The sequence below is a fragment of the Cyprinus carpio genome, chromosome B3 (assembly GCF_018340385.1).
Source record: "Cyprinus carpio isolate SPL01 chromosome B3, ASM1834038v1, whole genome shotgun sequence".
Taxonomy (NCBI): Eukaryota; Metazoa; Chordata; class Actinopteri; order Cypriniformes; family Cyprinidae; genus Cyprinus; species Cyprinus carpio.
The window spans coordinates 22,157,255-22,180,499 of record NC_056599.1 but is presented as its reverse complement, the minus strand read 5'-3'; the positions used below and the strand labels follow the sequence as shown (position 1 = coordinate 22,180,499).

Genomic DNA, 23,245 nt, shown 5'->3' with positions numbered 1-23,245 from the left:
TTAGAGATGGTTTTGTATCCTTCATCCAGCCTGATGAGCAACACCAACTCTATTTTTGAGGTCCTCACAGATCTCCTTTGCTCGTGCCAAGATTCAATTCCGCAAACATGATCAGACTTTCATAGATCCCTGTTCTTTAAATAAAACAGGGCAGACAATGAGACCTGGCAGTCATTCCATTGTTTGAAAACACCTCTGAACAGATGGACTTTAATTTCACCCTCAATTTAACAGCTAATCATTGAGATTCACATACTTTTGCACTGCACAGAAATGTAAAACTAGGTATTTTTTCTCAATAAATAAATTACAAAGAATTTTTTTTTTCTCATTTGTTTGAATATTTTTTTTTTTTTTTTTGTCTACTTTCAGGACTAGTGGATAAATTTGATGATGAATTGGGTCATATTTAAGAAGAAACCTAGAAAATTGTAAAGGGTTCACAAACTTTCAAGCAGCACTGTAAATATAATAACAACAAAAATGTTGTTATAATTGTCACGACAAGGGGTTTTGTCTTGGTTCTCTCTGGACTCCATTTCCCATAAACCCCTGCCTAGGAACTCATTATTGCACCACACCAGTTTCATATCAGGAACACTATAAAAGTTGCACACATCGCTGGTTATTGTTTAGCCTGTTAACGTGTTATACTATCTAGTTTCTGTCTTGCCTTGCCTACGTATTTTGATCTTGGATTGCTTATTGGATTACTCTTTTTGCCTGCTCTTGGATTATACCTGTTTGCCCCTGTTTTGACCCATGCCTGTTTATTACCATGTTTTTGTCTATTAAAACCCTGCAGATGGATCCAAATGTCTAACGTCTCAATCAGAACTTTACAATAATATATATAGAAATGATGCATATATTAGAACAACAGAAATATTGTTAACAAATTAAATGAGGAGCAAAACAAGGTAATTAGGAAACATAATGGCACAGATTTTTTTTGTATTGTTTATTGTTCTTTATCACAGGCAATAATAATAGTGCACTTTCATTTTTTGAATTATTACACAGACATTTATTTTCTCATCATTATTTTTTTCCCTCCAATTTAATGACTTGCATTTCTTACGAAAAAAGTTCCTACTGTGCGCGACGGGGAAGAAAGAGTACAGCTTTACAATCTTAAGAGGAGTTATCAGTAATGACGACAAAGATAATCAATAACCATCAGGTGAATATAGAATGGATAAAGAATGAAGATATGAGTAATATTTTCTGTTTACAATGAACAGAGACGGGGGGAGGGGGAGCATACATTGGGGGCAGGCAGGGTGTATGTATATAATGAGAGGAAAGGGAAGGGGGTGGTCTAAAGTATAATTCTATGATTGGGAGGCAGGAGCAGGACGAGGTATATAATGTATGGTAAATAAGTGAAGACTAACGATACATATTGAAATGTGATACGTGTGCTGTATGTGTGAGGCGAGAAACAAAAACAGAATATCATTCAGTGCATAATGTGAAAGGGAGGAGGAGGAGAGGATGGACACATAGAGCAGGAGAGTGTCATGAACACAGAGAAAGCATGTGGAGTGTATTTCACATTCACTCAGAGCTGGTGCCCAGACAGTCTGTATTTGCACACTCCCAGACTTACCCTGCCTGAGAACTAACAGAATTGAACAAAGAACATCTTCAGGGTTTTGCTCTGGTGTTTTCTCTGCCTCTGCAAGTGACCGGGTATGTTTGAGAGCGCACATGCTGACCGTTTTGTATATGTGGCTTTAAGGCATTTGGAGTGTACTAAAATAAGAATGTACCCCATATCATATCTAATGAACGATGCGCCTAAACATTCAACAGTAGTGAAATATATTCAATGTGCTATGGAAAATCAATTCAGGATGATGCAGGAGCTGCTCGATGTCTGAACCTTCCGAAGCTTAGTCTTCCGCTATACTATTTTTTGCCAGGAGTGTATGTGATGGCTGCGGGATGGTGGCAGAGGGAGGACCAGAGCAAAACCTTGCTTTGCATTTAGTGCTCCTTGCATCAGGAAAAGAGTGGACTAGAGAGAGAGAGAGAGAGAGAGAGAGAGAGAGAGAGAGAGAGAGAGAGAGTGGAGCATTATGGTCAGATTCTGGGCTTCAGGGCAGAGGCTCATTGGAGAAAGAGCTTTTAAGTGGATATTCAGGATCAGGTTCCCCCCCATTCACAAATGTAATGAGCTAAAAAGCCCCACTGATCCTGAGTCTGCACTTAAGAGAGCACTTCATTGATTCCAGTGGGTGGGCAAGGAAAGGGACAACTATTTGTTTGAATACAATTCTCTTTTTAGGACAGTGCATTCCAGTTTCAAAGTCCAGTTATCATTCATTTTGTTTCATATTGTCAGTTTTGAGAAGGAGAGTCTTCTTCGTGTGTGTGTGTGTGTTTGGATGTGTGTGCGTGTGTGAAAAAAGAATACTGCTCGCATTTTGTACGAAGGGCTGGCCCAGTACGCACGAGTCCGAAACTTTGGGCTCTCGTCTGGGTAACATTCTCAAAGATGAAGAGTAAACACAGCGGGCCTTCTTCTCATTCCCTCTGTTTTGTTCCTCTGCTTCTGTAAGGTTCACTTCAGTCTTTACGTCATACATCCTGGAGGGTTTTGAAGTCTCTTCCCCGTGGGAGACGTCCAAGGCATGGAGTCATTGCTTGGATGATTTTTCAAAGTTGTTCTCCAGCTTTCTCCTTTGGGAGTTTGCTTCTTTTTTATTGAAAAAGAAATGAAAATGAAATGGGTAAACGAAGGCTACTCAAATGGTTTTTAAAAGGACATTTGCAGCATTGATATCAAATATTTGGGAACAGATAGAAATAGGAAGTTTTCTGCCATTTTCTAAATTGGTAATTTTTTCACCCATGTCATTTTGAGTTTACCAGCCTCAACATTAATCCAATAAATAAATAAATAAATAAATATTCACTGAAATAAATATCTTTAAATTAATTAAAATGTAAAATATTTATATTTTTGTTTTTTGACATTCACTTCATTTTGTTGATGGAAATATTTCACATCTCAGCTCAAAAATACAATATAAATATTGAAATGGAAAGCAAAAAAAGATTTTTTTGGACTTCTACTTATGATGGAAGTTCTACCAGGAATCACATGAGAAAATGGTGGAGGCTTTTGCATTTTTTCTCACGCTGTCTCTTTGTATGACACAAGGGAGTGACTGGCTATTTTGTTCCTCTTGTTCGTTCTCTGTGTGAACATGTCATAGGAAATGCCTGCTCATCCCTCAGTGCCCTGCTTAGTAAGTGGGGTGGATCTGAGATACTTTCAGAACTGCGACTTAAAACTGGCCAATTTTGCCAACTGTAGCTTCCAGTGGGCAGCTCTCCACTGTATATCTGACACTGACTGATTTTAACTCTATAACATATCACAGAGTTCAGGATCTACAACACAAGCTTGAACAATCAGTGTTTAACATAGCCTATATCTTCAACATGTAATATCTCACTAAAGGCATAATCCGTCCTCAGCTCACGAAGGTATAGTCACAGGACTTGTGTTACAATATTTAGATCGCCGTTCTAAAAATCCCTATTCTTTTCTTTACATAGTGTTCTAGAAATCCTTTTTTTTTTTCTCCAAGTGGTGTTAAGAATGGAGAACTTCCCACTTTTTCCCACAATCTTTGCTTTTCTCTGCCTCAAACAGCTCACTGTGATTTTCTGATGGATCATTGATTATGATAATGAGGATGATGATGATGATGATAATGAGGATGAAGATAAGTTTTGGAGACATTCTTTCCTGTCCCACTTGGTGTTTGTTCCTCCTTGTATTGTTTGTTGCTATTAGGTCACTGGATGTCCACCGGATGTCAATCTCCTTGTTTGTAGTGTATGAAATAATTTATAGCTGGGGTTTATATGAAGCCATACATCTTGCTTCCATTTTTCAAATCCTTTGTTCCTAACAAGGATAAGTGATCGTAATTTTTTTCATCAGATAATTATTTTCATGTAAGAACACTTCCATGTGGATAGACTCCTGACTCTCCTATTGTCGCAGTTGGATCCCAGGGTTTCCGCTAGTGATGTGAAAATCAAGGCTGAGTATACCTGTTGTTGTGTACTGTGCAGATGGACTATGAGGGAGTCGTGTCTGGGGGGAATCAAGAGCGGGGATTGTTCCCACCCACTCGACAGCTTTTCTGATTAGTTCACTTAGGGTTGAGACTGTGTCCCATTTGAGGACAGGAGGCGAGTTTTATCCTTCCCAGACCCCTTTCTTTGTAGTACACTCACACTACCGCCAATACTGCTCCCTTCTCCTCGATCGCTGCGCTCTGCTCGCTCACCGCGATCACCTCCGCCCTCCGAGCGACGAGAGTTCTGTCGGGTCGGTGTGCTGGGTGGGCGAGACGAAAGCCCATTTTTCTCATCTGGAAGAAGAAAAAACAGAAAACATGAGGGAATGAAAACATTTTTGTTAATTGAAATAAAAATAAAACTACACTAAAATCAAAAATAGAGATGAATTTTAAGTTCAGCTTTTGATACATGGTATATTAAAATGTGAAACCTTCACATTTCACTAATAAAAATTCAAATAAGATAAAAGATCTATAAAACCAAACTAAAAATGGCAACAAATGAGTTTTACTTTTAGATTTTGATACATAAAATGCAAAACCTTCACCTTTTTCCTGCATTATGCATGAAAATGCCACTGGATATTTATTTAACAATAAAGTTTAACAATGTTATTTTTTTATTTTTAATTATACCAATAAACTTTGGCTGCCCTTAAATATGAAAACTTAACTTTAAAAAAATATACTACTAAGCTGAAACTTGAAATGTTAGAGTAAAAACTAATGTACACAAATAATCAGGGGTGCAAATAAGTTTTTTTTGCAGCCTGGTTCTCATAAGAGCACCGGGACATTTGGTTTGGTCCTCACAGTGCACATAGTGTGACCCATTAAATATAACTATTTAAAAATTTATTCATAATAGTGATGATAATAATATAATTGCACTTTATTTAGATTTTTAAAATAAAATAAAAAAAATAATAATAAAATGTGATAATGCTATTATATTTTAAAATAAAAAGAGAATATTAAATAAAAATAAAATTGTTTTAAAGTAAACTTAAAAATAAAATGCTAATATTGACTTTTTTATACATTATATGAATGTTCATCATTTTCAAACTTAAAATCAGCAAGCTTTCATTTTGGTGGGTTGCTGGAAGTAAGCCTAGATTTATGCTTTCAGTTTGAATAGAAATCTTATACAGTATTACAGTTTGTCCATCTAAAATGGTAATTGTGCATTAACAGCTGTCAAGTGCGGTATGCAAATGAGCGGTCTGAACTTATTTACACAGCGCATTTTTTATTTTGGTTGCACATGCGCACGTGTGCACCCCTGTAAATAATACAAAAAATATATAATAAGATTAAATGTGGCAAAAACTAAATTAAAATGAATTAAACTATATGATAACATTTAATTTATTGTGTATGATTATATGTTTTTGAGTGGAAGTGTAGCGTGTAACATTCACCTGTAAGCGCCTGCACAGAGGGCTGGTCATGTGTACTGAGAAGCTGAGCTTGAATGGTCTCTACCACTCTTTTAAACCTGCGACTAGGACCTGAAAAACAATATCATCACATCTGTAGAAATGACAGCTAGCACAGACTCATGACACTGGCTCTCTCGTCTTTTTATGAACATGATTATAGTGATAACTTGACGCTGTAGATGCCAGTCTCCCTCCTTCCCTCCCTTTCTCTCTCTTTCTCCCTCTCTCGTTCTCTCTCTCCTTCAGAGAAGGCGATGTCAACCTGAAATTTGACAGGTTTCTGGAAGACAGATGGACCTCCGGAGGACTTGTACTCCGCCCGGAAACTTGTCTGAGAGATGACACTGTGACTCAGGGAGGGAATCTAGAGGAGAGCAGAGATGTACATCAAAGTTTGAATCTTCAAAAGAGAATGAACAAAGCTTATCTGAAGTGAAGAGGAAAGCAAACACCTAACATTAAAAATATACTAACTGATAGAAAGGCATGGACAATATCAGCCTTGATGGAGCTTAGTGGTTTGTCTCTGATCACCACAAATATTTGCTCTTCCCTCTCCATACTGATGAAATTTCCAAACCACGACTTCTTTGCCAGCCTATAGAAAAATATTAAAATAAATGCAGATAAATACACAAAATATATTACACATTATTGTTACTGTTTCATGGTTCTCATTCTACACAGAATACACATTAGGGACTTTTTAACATCATGAATGGATTATTTGGTTATATAAGAATGTTATCTTTGAAAATACAGTCTTCTCCTTCATCTGCCCTCATTCCTAGAACTGTACACATTCAGGGAAAAGTAGTCAGATATGCTGAAAAAGTTTCAGAACAAACACAAAATAATAGGAGCAGGTTTTTGCTGTAGCAACATTGAACGTATGACACATTGCTTATGTAAAATGCACTGATGTTAAAATTCAGTAACTGTTTTCATGTTATGGCTGATAACCAATAAATGACTAATATTAAAATTCTACTTTGTGTAAATTAATGTAAAATTAAACACAAAAAAATTAAAACCAGTGGTTTTAAATGCTCCAAGTGAATTTAAGTATCACATTATAATGTACTATGTAATTTCAGTGTTATGTACTATAGTATATAATACTACAAATAGTATATTTTCACTTAAGTTATTTTTTTACATTTAACTTTTCATCTACCCTTACCAAAAAGTAGTATACTTCAAGTTTATTTTATTAAGTATATTTATGTAAAGTTCAAGTATATTTTTAAGTATACTTTATGTAGAAAGTATACAAATATCAGTGTTCTAGTAGTATACTTGTAAGTGTACTGTTTCAATACTCCTTGGAACTAAATTGGCCCACATTCTAGTATATAAAAGTATACTTTTAAGTATACTTTAAGTATAACAGTAGCAAACTTTGAGTACACAACTAGTTTACCTCTATGTTTGTAGTTTGTACTGCAATTATACTAAAAGTGAATTTATAGGTATACTGATAGTTTACTAATTAAATACTTTGTACACTTTGAAGTATAGTCTCAGTAAACTACTAGTTTATTAGTTTTATACTGCAAGTATACTCATAAGTTTTCTTTAAGTGAACTTTACATCATACTTCAAGTAAACTACTATGTCCCTATTTAGGTTTTAATTTGTATATATTTTGTTATATAAATATCTGAACATACAAAACATCCAAAGAAAGAACAGGGTATCTACTTATAAACAAAAACATTTTATTCTAGCTTCATGCATTCTTTTTTTAAACACTTTAATGTGGGTAAGTTTCATAAAAAAATAAAGAAATAACATTTTGAACAAAAAGCTTAAAAAAGACTATGAATTGGATTCAGAATGATAATCAAAATGTAGATGGAGTCGATCAACACCCCAAAGCTTGACTGTAATTATTACTTCTTCATCGGTAGATATTTTATTCCATAACGTTACAGTTTTGATGCTGTTTCATGTCAGATGATCGTGTTAGATTACATGTGTTAGCATCTGTTGTTTCTTTTTTTCATCTTCACTTGTGTTTTTTGGAAATTCTGTGCAGAATGTGTACTAGCGCCCTCTACCGTATAATAATGAAAACACGGATTCTAGGAGCACAAGTATAGCTCAAATATATTTAGACTTTTTGTAAGTATAAGTCAAGTATACTTAAATGTCATTTTAAGTATATTTCTGAGGAGTACATAAAGCCCATTTCTAAGTGCATAAAAAGTCAACTAAAAGCATACTTTCCTATTTTTACTTTAAAAGAAGTATACTAATAGCACACTTGAATAAACTTCTTTTTCGTAAGGCTAATGTATTTTACATTTTAGTTCACCTTTGTTTTGTTTCTTTAATTTATATTATATTAAATAACTGTTTGTTTTAATGGTTAACATGGAGATAATGGTGAAGGTAATCCAAAGGTAGAACCCCAGTTCCATAGAAGTTGGGACATTTTGTAAAATGCAATAAAATCAAAAATCTGTGATTTGTTCATTCACTTTAACTTTTATTTAATTGACAAAAGTACAAAGATGTTTTCACTGACCAACTTTCAGTGGTCTTTCTCTCTGGCTGATACATTTTATTTTGTAAATATGAACAAATTTTGTATTTGTTGGCTGCAACATAATCCAAAAAAGTTGGGACAAAGGCATGTTGAACACTGTGTCACATCAACTGTCCTTTTAATTACAATGTTTCATTGTTTGGGAATTGAGGAAACTAATTATTAAAGTTTTGCAAGCAAAATTTTTGTCCAGTCTCACTTGATACAAGACTTCAGATGCTCAGCAGTCTGTGATCGTCATTGTCTGATTCTCCTTTTCATGACTGGTCATACATTTTCAATTGGAGACAGATCTGGACTGCAGGTAGGCCGGTCTAACACATTCACTCTGTCACTATGAAACCACGCTGTTGTAGCACATGCAGAATGAGAGCTGGCATTGTCTTGATCTTATAACCATGGACTTCCCATGAAAGACATCATCTTAATGGCAGTATATTTCTCTGTAAAACTCCAATATTGCCTCCATGTCAATAGTACCTTCGCACATATTCCAGTCACCCATGTTCTTTGCTCTGCTTTTGCTTCTGTCGCTGATGAAAGTCTGGATTTTCCCTTTGGACTTTTGTCTTTTTGACAATCTGAGATGAGCTCTGGCCCAGAGAACCGGGCAGCACCGCTGCATAGAACTGATGTAAAGCTTTCTCCTAGAGTAACAGAGTTTCAAGTTGCATTTCTTAATGCAGCAGGAGACTGTGTTAAGTGACAGCAGTTTTCTGAAGTACTCCTGAGCCCATGTGGCTATATTTAACACTGCAGCATGACAGTTTCTTATGCAATGCCATCTGAGGGTTCAAAGGTCAAGCACATTCAACTGAGGTTTCCTGTGATTTCTCTGGATTGTCTGAATCTTTTCACAATATTACGTATAGTAGTTGGTGAAAGACCTAAATTCTTTGCAATTTTGCATTGTGAAATGTGATTTTTGATTTGTTTGACACTTCTCTTGTGAAATTTGTAACAAATGCCATGTTTCCACCGAAATTACCCGGAACAACTGTACCAGGAACTTTTTTCCCCAGGAACTATTTTCCCCCACAGACCTGTTGCTTTCTGCGTTTCCACCGCAGTCTAAAGTACCGGGAAGATTAGGCAAATAGTCTGGTGACATAGGTCTGCACGTGTTTCTCAATACAAAGTACGCAAATTTCAGACTTGCATCCTCGGTAGTTCGGACTTTGCGCATTCAACTCGGGAGTGTGATGTCCGCGACGACGCAAATCCGGTAATTCTGCAAACAGCAGCGTACTTGATAACATCAGTCAACTCGCCTTGGCCTCACTGTATATTTACAATAAAACGAAATATGATATGAAATACAACTGCCTCCTTTCATTTTCATTTAAACATAATAATAGCCGCAGAAATGTACTTAGTTCAGGGAAATGTGTATATATATAGACCATTACAATGAAACTAAATATTATATCAATTGCCTCTTTTTATTTTCATTTTAACATATAGATAAATTGAATACAGACCAAAGATTACCTGTTAAAGAGACATCAGAGCCAGCGGCAAATGTCAGAAGGTCTAGCTGAGTTGAGAGTGCTCTAGGTGGATACATGAACAATGAGCTCCCGCTGATCGCGTGGAGCTGACCGTCTCCGAAATCGGCGAAACATATTTTTAAATAGGCGCTGTCTTTATAAATAAACCGCAGATTTGAGTTTTAAACAACTACATTCTCACCTGAAATACTTTTAAAATTACATTTCATGACACTGTAACAGTAATATTTAGAAAATGATCCAAATAAATGGTGGTTGAAATCACAATGATGCATAAACTCAACCAATCAGCATGCTCAGCACCCAATTCCCATCTCCAAAAGTTCCGGAACTTTGAAAAAGTACTACCAGAGAATGTCTAGACGGGCTCTGGTACTACCTCACCAGCAGGGACTTTCTGACGGGCATTTTTTTACGCGGAACTTTATTTAGATCCTGGTTCCTGTGGTGGAAACACACCGAGTACCAGCCCAAAGTCCCTAGTTCCTCGGTAAAGTTCCAGTGGTGGAAACGCGGCTAAAGTGATGAGCCATGATCCAGCTTTACTTGCAAAGACTGAGATGCACCTTTTATACCCAAACATATACCCTGACCTATTACCATTTCACCTGCTCACTGTCAACTGTTTCAAAACAGTTTAACGTGGATATTCTGTAACCTTTTCAATTTTATTTTGCCTCTGTCCCAACTTTTTTGGAATGTGTAGCAGCCGTCAAAAGAAACAAAATACATTTACGTTGGTCAATGAAAACTCTGGAAATCTTTTCTTTGTAGCTTTTCTGTGGCTGTTGTCAGACTCCGTGTACAAACAAAAATCTCACTGGATTATTTCGATTAACGGCAAAATGAATGTTTGAAATTTTTGCAATGTTTGTAAATGTAAACTGATATTCCCTTCTTACACACTACAGAAAAAGATAGAAATAACTGTTTTAAAACCATTTTTTTTGGTGAAAATACTAATGGTTTTTAATACTGATTTATTCCTCTAAATACTTACTCTGGGCTGGACTCTGGAGTTAAACTGGACATATCTTCTGACGTAGGAACTATTGAAACAAATTTAAAAAAAAATGTTACAATGATATTTAACTCAATGACAGCAATACTAAGGCGATGCTCCTCTCACCCTGTAGCCTTCGGCGGTGGAAGCGTGGCGAACCCAGCAGGTTGTTCTTGAAGGAGTTGAGGCGTGTCCTCCAGTGGGCTGAACTACTGGCAGCCATTCCACCACTTCCCCCAGGACTGGAGGGTGGGGTTAAGGACATGGAACCACCGCCCACACCACCACCTCCTTCAGCTCGTGAGGAGGAAGAAGACGAGGAGGAGGAGGGCGGGGTGGGAGGGGGGTGCTGGGGATGGTGCACAGGGGTCCCCAGAGGGGTGGGGAGTGGGGAGCCCTGTGGGGTGACCTGCGACACATGGGAAGTGTTAGGATAGATGGTCTTAGTGACAGACTTCAGGACAGAAGGAGCAGGGAAGAAGAAGCGAGGGATGGGGGACAGGAGTGGAGAGGGGGAGGGCGAGGGAGACGGAGGGAGTCTGCAGTGGGAGAGTGACTTCATAGACTGCAGGTGGGGACGGTCAGAGGCTGCTTTTGAGGGTAAGGTCTGGGTTTTTTGGTCAGGAACGCGTTGGGACACCCGGGCTGTGGTCGAACTTCCTGCTTTGGGGTCTTTGGACTGGGTGGTGGAAGCAGAGGTGACTTCAGTTTGGCTGAAAGTGAAAACTGGGCTCTGACAGGTAGGAAGAGAAAGGACAGAAGGATGGAGAGGGGAAAGAGGAATGGAGAGATGGACACAGCAATGGTCATGAGCGTTAATGAAAGATATGGTATATGATTATTAACATTACAATTAACTGAGAAGAGTTAGGAAAATGATGCAAAGCTCTTTCGAGATGCAAGTGAAATCTAGTATCAATTAGTAATGATTGTTAGGTCATTAATTAAGGTGCAGAATGCAAGTCAAAACAAGCTCTTAACATTTGTGTGTGTGTGTTTGGTGTGGATAATGACTCCAGTATGAGGACAGTATGAGATAGATGAACATAAAAAGAGCAACTGAATCCAGTTCAGTTTTGCTATTCATAGCACAATATCAAAAACAAGCATTAAACCTTTCACCATTGTAAAATGAGCTCTACATAGTAGTATTTCACTTCTTATCCAATATCAGTTAAAGGTGTGGAGTCACTTACTCGGGGGCTGCTGAGGGGACTGGATGAGAGGCCGGTTGAAGCTCCACTAACTGACCGAGACCTGTCAGAACACCAGGACATATCAGTCAAACATCCCTTCATGTTCATGGATATGTTCATTATCTTACATATACACACCTCTAGTGTGAGTAAAAGTCTTAGTAGGGAATTTACTAGCACCAACTCATAGTGCTGTTCATCTGCATGCTCTACTCTGTGTTTCTGGATATATATTTTTGATCATTTGGTCATTGTATTATGAATTAGGAATATTTTACATGGTATGCAGCAACCGCAAGTTCATTTTGAATATGAGAGACGGGGCCAGCAATGGCTGGCATTCACAAGAGTCTAGGTGCTTTGTCGTACTAGCTGTGGAAGATTAAAAACTTTTTTTGGTGTCACTGACCAATCAATTTATCTTAATCACAACCATCATTTAGCTTTTACGTGGTCCAAAAACAACATGAAAGAAAATAAGATAATACCCGCTGTTTTTCCCAAGCTCTATGATGCCTAAACGTAATACATACATTTGATTTCAGTTTCTTTAATTTTGTATCATTAGCTTTCACTTAGTAACAACATTATTTATACAGTAATTGCCTCAGATGAAGAATGTTTTCACTTGCTAGTACTTCCTGTTTGTACACATAAAAAAAACCTGTTGTGTATCATGTAAAATTCCTTTTCACTGCTGCCATGATTATTGATCAATAGAACATGCATACAAACATTTCTTTTCAATTAAATTATGAGAGTCAAACAGCTTTTTTGGGAATAAGTTCCATCTATAATGAGTCTAGCTTATGTAGAAAAAAATAAATGCACAAGAGTGCATGGTTAAAGGTGCAATATTTATTGGTAAAAACATTTTCGTGCTAAATCTAAGCCTATCACACCAAAGTTGTGCAGGTCATCAGTGAATTTACCCATTTTTTATCTGCATTTTTTGAAAGGCACTTGAAGTTGAACAGAGGACAAGTGTGGAACATCAAGCTTGACTTTCAGATGAAGGTTAGTACAAAGTTATCAAACAGTTGGCATGTACCTCTGGCTATGTGCAGAGGTATCCAGTGCTCTGCGGGGAGGTGTTGGAGAGCCCTGCTCTGTCACACTCAGTACCTCCAGACTCTTTCTCTCCGGCCGACAGCGCCCATGACGGGTCAACATGGGCGAGTCCACCCGCTTACGGGGAGGATCTGATCACACAACCACAACAATACACACACACCCACTGTAACACAAACATCTACTGTGTGCTCTTCATGAACAAGACACATTACAAACCTTACTATATCCATGATGGAATCTAAGGTTTGTTTTATATATAAATATATATATATATAACTATATATAAAATATTGAACTGCACAGCACATATTATCTGTATTACAGTGTTAGAAGGGAAATTAGCATAGAAGCTGAAAAAGAAGTCCTTTTCAATGTCTTGATGAGAGACAGAAAGCTTCTAAGCAATAGGGTCAATTGTACCTGGATACAGCGTGCTGCGTGAGAGATGATTCATGGCATGATAGTGAAATGATGGACTAACACATTAGGGTTGCACATTTTAGTCAATCTGATTGCAAATATTTTCTCAAATTTTGGCAAGATTCTGTCAGATGTGCACTGTGATACAATAAACATTGAACATCTTACAGTTTGTTGCAGCTTCGATTTTGAAGCAAAAGGGACTAAAATTACATTTAAATAAAGTGTGCAAAAACTACAAAATTATAAGCTTTTCTCCAAAATGTCCCAAACTCATCTAAAGAGCCAGCAAAATAACTATTTCAATGACAAAAAAAGTGTACTGAGTGAAAAAAAAAAAACTATTAAAAAATCAATTCTCTTCATTTTGATGTTGTACCTGAAACCTACTGTAAAGGGAACTCAAATCTCTTTAGTCAGCTTCAGTTGAAACTGGCTCAGTCCACTTTACATTCATACTGTTGTTATTCAATGTGAATAATAGTAATAATAACCATTATTATTATTATTTATATTATTGTTTGTTACTAGCTTATTTTTAATTATTTCAATGTATTTCTCTGGTAATATATTTCCATCCTAATTTCTTTACTTTCACATGTTAAACCCTCAAGCTTTTGCTAAAAATGCTTGTAATGTTTACATTTACATAAATGTAAAAAAACTGTTGCTGTTCTCAGTGCGACTTTTTGATTTTTTTTTAAAGTGAATTTATTTTCATTATTTCAATTAATTGTGTAGCCCTATCAGGGAGAGACATACCATACAAATAATACGCCTCTTAATAAACAAAATGTATGCAAGTAAATGGAAAATGTCAAAAATCATGTTGGCATCAATGCCAGATGGACAACTTTTGACTCATTTGTTCTGTATACATTAGAAAATCCCTTTCCAATCCAACCTGCAGCACCTGCTCTCACACTCGCTACGCTGCCCTAACAACCACATGCTACGACTTCCCTGTCAACCTCCTAATGATGATGATTCTCCACCTTGAAGTCTCTTTTTAGTTCTGGTCTGGTCTTGATCTGTTTATTTTGGGAACAAGCCCTCAATATGTTACATTTACAAATCACTGACGTTTGCCTTAGAGCCCTTAAATAAAACTGGCTTACTTTCAGGCCTAAAGCACCAGTGTGCTTTCTAGGTTACCAGCTATTCTCATGGTGTTCGGTGACTAGCTTTGAACATGACAGCAACACACACAGTCCTGAACTGCAAAAGCTCACTCACCAACATCATTTCTGGGTGGAAGATGTTCATCTTCATAACTAGGGTAGCGCTCTTTTCTGTCCAACAGAAGATAGTAGATCAACTTCTCCTGGTTTTCTCTGGGAAGGGAGAAATGCAAGTCAGAAGACTAAACTGACTTTCATTGTATTGACAGAAGCATTCTTCAAAATATCTTCTTTTGGGTTTCACAGAAGAAAGCAAGTCATACATGAGTGGAGTGGGTAAAATCTTTTTTTTTTTTTTTGAGTGAACCATCCCTTAATGGTCAGTTGTATCTTGTTTGACGTATAAATTCTTGAAATCTTGAGTTTGTGCACTATTCGTTTCTGAATTACAGGCTGAGATGTTTTGAGCACACAGACAGACGTTCAGACTCACTCTTCACACTGCAGGTCTCTGGTGAGCTTGACACGGTCTCTGAAGCAGCCCAGGGAGTGCATGCTCTCCAGAACATCAGGGTCCAGATCTGTAAGAGACAGAATCCTCTTCACACACACACGCCTCGGGGGTGGCTGCTCTGGACACGGCTCGTTCCTGCCCCCTCTGAGACAGAAAGACACAAAGACACACAAGCAAATCAGTGTGGAGTGCACATTGTGGGCATTACATGCAACAACATAAAATAAAATCCACTTTTATTGGAATAGTTCTGTGTAACACAGAAGGTGAATTTTTGCACTGCACAGTGACCCTGTCTGTCAAGTTCCAAAAAAAGACAAAGAAAACACCATGAAAGTGGTTCTTATGATGCGTAGGCTATAATCCAGGTCCTCAGGTGACATATGATAGCTTTGTGTGAAGAGTAGACCCAAGTTGAAGTTATTTCTCCTCATACATATAACACAAGCCATTATGTTAATGACGTTTGATCATAAGACGTTTGAGAACCCGTGACATTTGATGATGTTGATGATGATATTTGGCTAAACTCTAGACAGGGTGGCAAGATTTTTCTTTAAAAGCAACATTCAGTCTGATTGTTGAACAAAACAAGCTTGACAGGCTTTTTGGAGCTTGACAGACATACTATAAACTGTTGATGTATGAAAAAGTGCTGCTCAAATGTTTTATCAAATTCTCCTTTTGTGATAACAGCATACAGGTTTGAAATGGCATGACATCCAGTGAACAATTTTCTTTTTTGAACTATTTAAGGTACCTCACATGATACTTACTGATACCAAGGGTGCTTTTGTATTTCTTCCAACTGAGAAAAGAAAAACACAAGAATTATCATAAACATTCCTTGGAAATACACTAAGATAATACTTTTATTCAGGAAGGATGCATTAAATTGATTAAAAGGGACAGTAAAGATATTTATAATGAATTTAATTGATGTATACATTTTTTTTAAATGATGTTCTTTTAAATAAAAAATGTATCACAGTTTCCACAAAAATACTAAGAAGTACAACTGTAACTATTTTTAACATAATAAGAATTTTTTTTAAACACCAAATCAGCATATAAGAATGATTTCTAAAAGATTATGTGACACTGAAGACTGGAGTAATGACATTTTAATAAATTACATTATAAAATAGAATAGAAAACAATTATTTTAAATTGTAATATGTTATGTAATATGCTATATGTAATATAATATATTCACTGTATTATTGATCAAATAAATGCAGCCTCTTAATAACCCCAACACTTTGAACGGTAGTGTACATGCAATTTCTATATAAACAGAAGTGCATTGCGTGCGTGTTGCATACCGTGAAACGTTTCTCAGGGTTGACCTCAATCATGCCACGGAGGAGAGCCTGGCAGTCTGGAGGAATGAAGTGAGGCATATGAAATACTCCACTCTTCACCTTCTCCAACAGCTGACGCAGGTTATCATGGTCAAAGGGCAACGCTCCCTGTGAGGTGATATGTTACAATTCACACACATTTCTGAGTGCAACTGACTGCAGAGTGTGCAATATGCACACAGTCAATGGCAAATTTTAGACATAAAACATGTATTTTCCAGCCATTTAATTTTTAATAAGGCATGCAAGGAAGATATTAAAAGTGGGTGGAATTTCGGAAATGACAAAAAAAAGATGCAGCAAGCTTCTTACCACCAACAGAGCAAAGAGAATAACCCCACAGCTCCACACATCTGCCCGACGTCCATCATATTTCTCTCCCTGTGAATAAAAAAAAAACACTAAGTACAGATAAGCACCGGCTGTTTTGTACAATATGAATCTATGAGACTTATACGTTAAAACATATGGTGCTTTTGCTCTAAGAGCTTTGTCCTTACCCTGATGACCTCAGGACATGCATAATGGGGTGATCTGCAGATACATAATAGAGAGCATTAATATTTCATCTTCATTAATACAGTATTAAAAGCACAAAAACACAAACTACTGACCCACAGCTGGTCTCCAGTAGACTGTCCCCAACCTGTAGGGAGGCCATGCCAAAGTCAGCAATCCTGATATTATTCTTCTCATCCAGCAGGAGGTTTTCAGGCTTAAGATCTCTGTGACTAAACAAAAAAATGTAATGACAACATTGTAATATATTTTTGTGTATTGTAATATTTTTCCATATGTATAGGAAACCATAATTATTTTACAGAGTGAGAATAACCTATTTTTGTGTTGCATACCCTGCAGAACACGTAACAAGAATAAATCACAAGTTTTGTAACACATTTACACATGCTTCACTTTTTTTTCATCTATCATCACTACCGTTCAACAGTTTGGGGTTGGTAAGATTTGTTAAATGTTTTGGGAAAAAGTCTCTTAACATGCTCACCACTGCTGCATTTATTTGATCAACAATACAGTAGAAACAGTAATATTTAGAAATATGATTACAAATGAAATTTGAATCTATTCTAAAATGTAATTTATTCTTATGATGTTAAAGCTGAATTTTCAGCGTCATTGCTCCATTCTTTAGTGTAACATTAATTTCATTTATAATTAATTTTTTATTTTTTTACTGCTCAAGAAACATTTCTTATCAATGTTGAAAACAGTTGTGCTGGTTGTGCAAGTCAGCTTGGGCTTCATAACTTGGCCGCAAGTTGTCATCCCAACTCACATCCACATAATCTACAGAATGCTGATTATGCACAAATATTATGAAAAAAATGTGCCTGTAAAAGAATCTGTGTGTGCCGCACATTAAATAGAAAAAAGTAAAAAGAGACATCTACCATATAGAGTGACTGTGACAGAAGTCCAGAGCAGATATGATTTGTCTGAAGAACTTTCTAGCCTCTTTAGGGGTCAATCTGCCTTTCTTTACCAGGTAGTCAAACAGCTCCCCACCAGATACATGTTCCAGCACTAGATACCTGAGAGAATGAGAAAGACATTTATGAAACAAATGCACAGAGATAGATGCACATGAAATGGTACACACAAGCACACCTCCAGAGAATGCAAGATGTAATAATAAGTCTAGACAAGACGAGACAAGGCCAGACATGCTTCAGATGTGTGGAGAAACAGAGCAGTACTTACAGATATTTGTTATTCTCGTACACATCATGCAGTTTTAGGACATGAGGGTGCTCTATTAGTTTAAGAATAGCTATCTCTCTCTCCACCTGCAGAAACGGGGAGAGCGAGGAACACTGAATGAGAGTTGAATAGGGAAAAGGAACAACTTTGATGAAGGAAATAACCAAGCAAAGATGATCACTTTCAATTAGAAGTGAATAATATAGTCAATATATTAACAAGAGTCTGACAATCAGACAGTAGACACAGACAAAAATGGTTTAGCAGGAAGAGTCTTGCATTTCTTTAGCACAGAACATTAGGGCAGATGCAGCAAATACTGTGGTTAATAAAGCAGTTGGAGTTATGCAGCTGCTGTGCTATTGAAGAGTTACTGTAAATAAGAAAATGCTTCGTAAGCAGGAGGTGACTGAGGAAAACTTGTAGAATTTTTAGACATTTCCGTTGTAAATTCATAGTACGCAAAACTTACTTTCATAAGAACAGACTCTGATAGCTTTTCTCTGTTAACTATCTTTATGGCCACCTTCTGTCCTGTGATACAATGAACTCCTAACTTCACCAGACCTGCAAGAGGAACACAGATGGTCATTCTTCACAGAAGCATTTTAAAAAGTGGACAACATTAAAATCCAGATGAGACGTGCTTGTAACTTGTCTGAAAAGCAGACAGCATATGTCTGCAACATTCAGACAGCACAATTTTAGGTAATCAATTCCCATTTACAAACCATTACACCTGAAAAATGCAGCACTACCAAAAACACTACTGACTTACGCACAGTCCAAAAAATAGCATTAAAAACACCAGTACATACTGCTCATATAGACAGTCTCATAAATCGTCTACTTCTTAATGTATGTAGATCTATATCATTCTTGTGAACATTCATATCCTATTTACAATGTACTAACAAACAGGATCTTAGTGGCCTTTGCATTCAGACCAGATCGGTTGCAAGCCATTATTATACCTTAATAACTAGTATCTAGGTGTACATGACATTTGTTAATTAGGCTACTAGCAATCTAATAGTGATAGGAATTATTTTACATTTTACTTTTTACACTAGTATACTACAGATACTCATTAGTCGCTTTACCTGTTTCATTCTTACTGGTAACAAACTGCAATTTGTTGCAAATTCATCTTATAGTTACTAGTATCAAGTCAAGTTTTCCTAGTACTTAATGATTACACGACCTCGTATGTATTTAAGTTGTTACTTGTTTAATTGAACTAAAGTAGCAGACTACAGTAGTCATTACCTACAACACCTACAGCCTACAAAAAAAGAGTAACTGTATCTAGTGAAAAAATAAATGTTACAACAGTTTGTAGTTGCTAGTTTTCATAATATCAAATAAAACTGCGAGAACAGATATAACTATTGGAAAAGTAACTGGTAAGAACCTATTGAACAGTTACTTGTAAAACCCTAATAGGTTCCACTACAATAGAAAGTGACAAGTTGAACCACAGATTCAAGTAACAATGACTTGTCTCTAATGGGATAGCAAAAGAGTAGCCTACTAGCAACCTTAAATAATTAAATAGATAGGCCAAGGAAAAGTACTAGCATCTAATGTACGTTAGTAAAGAAACTGAGTCACTATTAGACAACAAATTCAAGTACTAGTAACATATATATTAAGAAATAAAAAAAAAACAGCTTGCAATCCCATTCAAGTTTCGAAACAGCACGAATGAATCACTGCCACTCATGACTCAAAAACGCCAGAAAGATGAAATAATCTTCCTTCATCAAACGCTGCCCTTACACTGTCACTTGCCTGCGCGTGCCTCATTACATTTCATCAGCTGAAGCACCCACGTTATTGCCGAACCAGCCTTTCAATAGATTAGGCTACTTCTTTAATGAGACGCGCGAAGTAGAGCAGAATTTATTCTAATGCATTCACCAAAGAGGAAATGCTCTTACCTGTCTGGCCCTTCCCCAGCGTCTTCTCCAGTCGGTAGGGCCCGACGTACTGAGCTGCCTGACTCCCAGACAACTCCTTGCTGGACATTTCGTTCGACCGCGGTTTCGTGTCTCAATATAAAGGGGGTAATCAGTGTATTCTCACAATGTATCCACTGGCGTCTGTCCTGCTCACGCAATAGCTCCGCCGTACAGACATCACAGACGGTGAGCGATGACACAGGGATGCTGAGGCGTGCTGTCAGTGCCGTGGCCTACTCCCAAACATCTGCCGTGACTCCTTAAACTTCGTGGAAACGGATCGGTAACATGTTCCTTTAGAAAATATCAAAAGTGAACAGAGAAATGCGTGTCCAGACGAGCCTACACGCCAAACTGTAGCTGTTATTGCGATTTGCACGGCCTGTGGTTGCAGCTGCTGCTTGAAGAATGATGAGGGGACACGATTAAATCTGTCAGTATAAGGGAAGATACTAGGACTAGATCAGATAATAGCGGCGAACGACACTACAATGATTATGATCATTAGGTATTAGGTAGCCTGGTTCAATCATCGGTTTATTTTCGCCGGTTTTTTATCTTTAAAATAAATATTCGTGTAGCCTCCCGTTATTGTCAAACTGCAATTGACCTATTTATTAATTAAAAACTTGGCCACATTTATTCTGCGAAAGAACCGCGCATCCGGTTTGTGACACCTTACGCGTATTATTCTAAGTCCCTTTCTTTTGTCACTGACTCTTCACAATGATTCGTTTTGTTTTAATAAATGTTTGGATGCAAAGGATGAGCGTCCCGTGCCTGATATAAACTACGGTATCTTCCAGGCCTCACATCCGGAAATATGGGAGAACTGTACGGGAGAGAAAACAGCCACCCTTTCGGGAAAGAAAGCCTCTGCGTCTTCCGTCACATGAATCCGTCAATTAATCCAAGAGTGCATTGCGCTATTGCAAGCTATAGTGTTTGCGCAGAAATCCCTGGCTTTATTCGCGCGGAATACATTCCTGGTCAAAAAGCGAGCATCTTTAACTAGCGTAGGAGCGTCCTCTCCCTCTCCTCTCCCCTCCCTCGCGCTCGCTCGCGCTCGCGCTGGCTATGTGCGGCGCATCACAGCATCTCCTCGCTCTCTCCTCCCGTCGCCTCGGACACCGCGAGCGGAGTCATCCTCTCGAGCCGCCTGGCTTTAATCCGTTCGCTTCTCTTGCCTTGTGGCCGCGAGGATAGCAGTCCCTCTGTCAGCGGGGCCTTTCTCTGTTTTTTAGCTCTCACTCGCCCTGTATTGCTTCTCCCCATCCGACACGAGCAGCATCAGCATCCGGGTTCTGCACTGCTTGCGTCCCCTCCCTCACGCGATTCCCACTGAACATGCTCGTCATAGCCCCCCACCCCACGTCCGCCCCTCACGTTATTATTGAACCCATTATTGTCATTGTGCAGCATCTGTAAATTGTTTGATAAATACCGTACATATTTTCAGATAATTTGTTATCATAATATTTTATGGATTTTTTTAGAAAAAAAAAGACGGTCACAGGCTTGCAGGAATATCTTTGATGGGCCTAGTTGGGTTTTTGCATAGTAATTTTCATTCTTTTTACATTTTCATGTATGCATTTAGCAGACTTTTTTTTTAAAAATTATTGCTGTTTTTTAAAATTTTTTTAAAAGGTGTGTCTTTTTTTTTCAAAACTTTACACACAAACAAGAACTGCACACACAAAATTCAGAATGCCTCACATCTCTTGCAAAATGAAGCACTGCATTCAAAATATCACAAACACATCTCAAAGAAACATTTGCAAACACCTTTGCCATAATATTACGCGGGTTTTTTTTTTTTTTCCAACTGATAATACACAAAATCTTTACGTGTCACACACTTTCTGAAACACTCAAACACCAGAACCACACACCAAATCTTCAAAATCATACACTAATTCTCGGCCTTTGACTCAGTTTTCAATTCCATAAAACACTTTGTGCAAAACACAACACACAGCACACACACACACCATCATGGGGGAAGTCGTGACCTAACGGTTGCCCACTGCTCCGGGTGTGTGTTCACTGCTGTGTGTGTGTGCACTTTGGATGGGTTAAAAGCAGAGCACGAATTCCGAGTATGGGTCACCATACTTGGCTGTATGTCACGTCACTTTTTCACTTTCTCATAATTCTTATTTTTCTCTAAAAATCTAACAGGATTTAATATTATGGCAAAGGTGTTTGCAAATGTTTGCTTTTGAGACGTGTGCAATTCTTGCATTTGTGTGTAAAGTTTTGGAAAAAAAAGAGGCAATGTTTTGAAATGTGTGTAAGCAGTTGAAAAGAAATGTAATTCATGTTAGATTTTTGTGTATTTCACAGAGAATTGTATGTTGTGTTTTCCACAAAGTGTTTTATGAAATTAAAAAATGAGGCAAAGGCCGAGAATTAGTGTATAGTTTTGCAGATTTGGTGTGTGGTTCTGTTGTTGGAGTGTCAAATAAAGATTTTATTATTTTATTATTAGTATAAAAACTGTAACCAAAGCGACTTACAGGAACAGAATTCGTCAAAGATTCAACAGTTTTCAATGGTGTGTGGTTCTGTTGTTGGAGTGTCAGAGCAAGCTAGAGCAGAAAAGAAAAAAGAAATGAAAATGTAAAAAACTGTAACCAAAGCGACTTACAGGAACAGAATTCGTCAAAGATTCAACAGTTTTCAATTATTTGAACACAGGGTGGCAGAGACAAACACATAGGGCGTGTTCTGCAGGCAAGAAGTTATCGAAAAATCTCCCAACAATAAAATGTGCATTTATGTTGGGGTTTTTATTTCTTAATCTCACCCAAAAACATTAGGCATAGCGAAATACTGGGAGTATCTTTTATTTCAATCTGTATCAGGCAGTTTTAGACAGCAGGGGGCGTTGCTTTAGAGTCTAGCTCGTTGAGCTCTTACCCTATATTAGGCACGAACTGTTCATATATTACGTTAAAGTACCTATGTTATGTTAAGTGAGTCATTACAAGATTACACGTCTGCTGATAAAATTCAGGGTTTCTAATTGTGTGTTTTCTGACAGAGATCAGCAGACAGAGGTGATTCCTGCAGATTCGCCTGGATATTCAACTCTCAGCACTTTCATATCGTCCCTCACGTGATGTTTTCAAACACATTCAGTGACCTTCATACATGCCTTTTGGAAAGTTTTGGAAAGTTATCCCCTATTCCTACCTGTCTGGCAGCAGCACACCCTACTCCCTTTATTTTCTTAGAGTCTT

At 37.5% G+C, this 23,245-nt stretch overlaps 1 protein-coding gene and 1 long non-coding RNA gene across 4 annotated transcripts; both read right to left on the bottom strand.

Annotated features, from left to right (window-relative positions):
- Positions 1 to 970: 970 nt before the first annotated feature.
- LOC122136534 lies at positions 971 to 5,708 on the bottom strand. Its single transcript, XR_006154203.1, has 2 exons — positions 5,534 to 5,708; positions 971 to 4,400 (listed from the first exon to the last, which is right to left on the bottom strand). It is a non-coding gene; the product is annotated as an uncharacterized LOC122136534 (long non-coding RNA).
- On the bottom strand, positions 5,709 to 21,323 carry LOC109058792 (serine/threonine-protein kinase BRSK2-like). 3 transcript variants are annotated; one of them, XM_042720233.1, is made up of 17 exons: positions 19,977 to 21,323; positions 18,506 to 18,600; positions 18,034 to 18,119; positions 17,724 to 17,864; positions 16,926 to 17,042; positions 16,812 to 16,845; positions 16,624 to 16,692; positions 16,273 to 16,419; positions 15,724 to 15,755; positions 14,927 to 15,091; positions 14,549 to 14,646; positions 12,870 to 13,020; positions 11,819 to 11,879; positions 10,749 to 11,355; positions 10,620 to 10,668; positions 6,029 to 6,152; positions 5,709 to 5,918 (listed from the first exon to the last, which is right to left on the bottom strand). In XM_042720233.1, the coding sequence occupies exons 1-17, from the start codon at positions 20,062 to 20,064 to the stop codon at positions 5,709 to 5,711; spliced, it is 2,274 nt and encodes a 757-aa protein (XP_042576167.1). In that variant the 5' UTR covers positions 20,065 to 21,323. The 3 variants fall into 3 exon arrangements, with proteins under 3 accessions (XP_042576167.1, XP_042576168.1, XP_042576169.1); XM_042720234.1 differs by having other exon boundaries at positions 10,749 to 11,301; XM_042720235.1 differs by having other exon boundaries at positions 10,749 to 11,031; positions 19,977 to 21,322.
- Positions 21,324 to 23,245: the final 1,922 nt, after the last annotated feature.

Bases quoted from the DNA above. Each gene is read 5' to 3' on its own strand.
- LOC109058792 (XM_042720233.1), bottom strand. From the start codon at position 20,064: ATGTCCAGCAAGGAGTTGTCTGGGAGTCAGGCAGCTCAGTACGTCGGG. The intron at 16,420-16,623 runs GTAAGAAGCTTG...ATCACCTCACAG, and splicing joins TTCTCTTTGCTCTGTTGGTG to GGAGCGTTGCCCTTTGACCA. The intron at 6,153-10,619 runs GTAAGTATTTAG...ATTTTTCTATAG, and splicing joins ACTCCAGAGTCCAGCCCAGA to GCTGGCAAAGAAGTCGTGGT.